Genomic DNA, 329 nt, shown 5'->3' on the forward strand with positions numbered 1-329 from the left:
GACACAAGAGACGAGCGGCGGACACGTACTACAAGGGTTACCTGAGTCGCGGCGGTGGCGCCAGTGGCAGATTCCCTGGGACGAGAGGAACCGGCGCGCCCTCGACCTGAACTTGGAGGTGGTGAAGGTGTAGAGGAACGGGTTCAGAGCGGAGTTGATTGGCAGAAGCACCACCACCACGTACGCGTAAAGGTCCGCTGTTGAAAGGCATACACAGGTGTGTGAGATTAAAATACATTGCACTTTTTACACTAATATTCACTTCTTAATTTTCAGGAATTAACGGTCTTCATCCCACAGGACATTGCACAGGCGATTGGAGGAAATAT

At 51.7% G+C, this 329-nt stretch overlaps 1 protein-coding gene across 1 annotated transcript in view; it reads right to left on the bottom strand.

Moving 5' to 3' along the window:
• LOC119590419 (relaxin receptor 1-like) overlaps positions 1 to 329 on the bottom strand; it is a 76,537-nt gene that overhangs the window by 20,084 nt on the left and 56,124 nt on the right. The window contains exon 9 of the mRNA XM_037939085.1: positions 40 to 197. Coding sequence (XP_037795013.1) covers positions 40 to 197 — 158 coding nt within the window. The remainder of the gene's footprint in view (positions 1 to 39; positions 198 to 329) is intronic.

This window comes from Penaeus monodon, chromosome 27, assembly GCF_015228065.2.
Source record: "Penaeus monodon isolate SGIC_2016 chromosome 27, NSTDA_Pmon_1, whole genome shotgun sequence".
In the NCBI taxonomy this organism is placed as follows: domain Eukaryota; kingdom Metazoa; phylum Arthropoda; class Malacostraca; order Decapoda; family Penaeidae; genus Penaeus; species Penaeus monodon.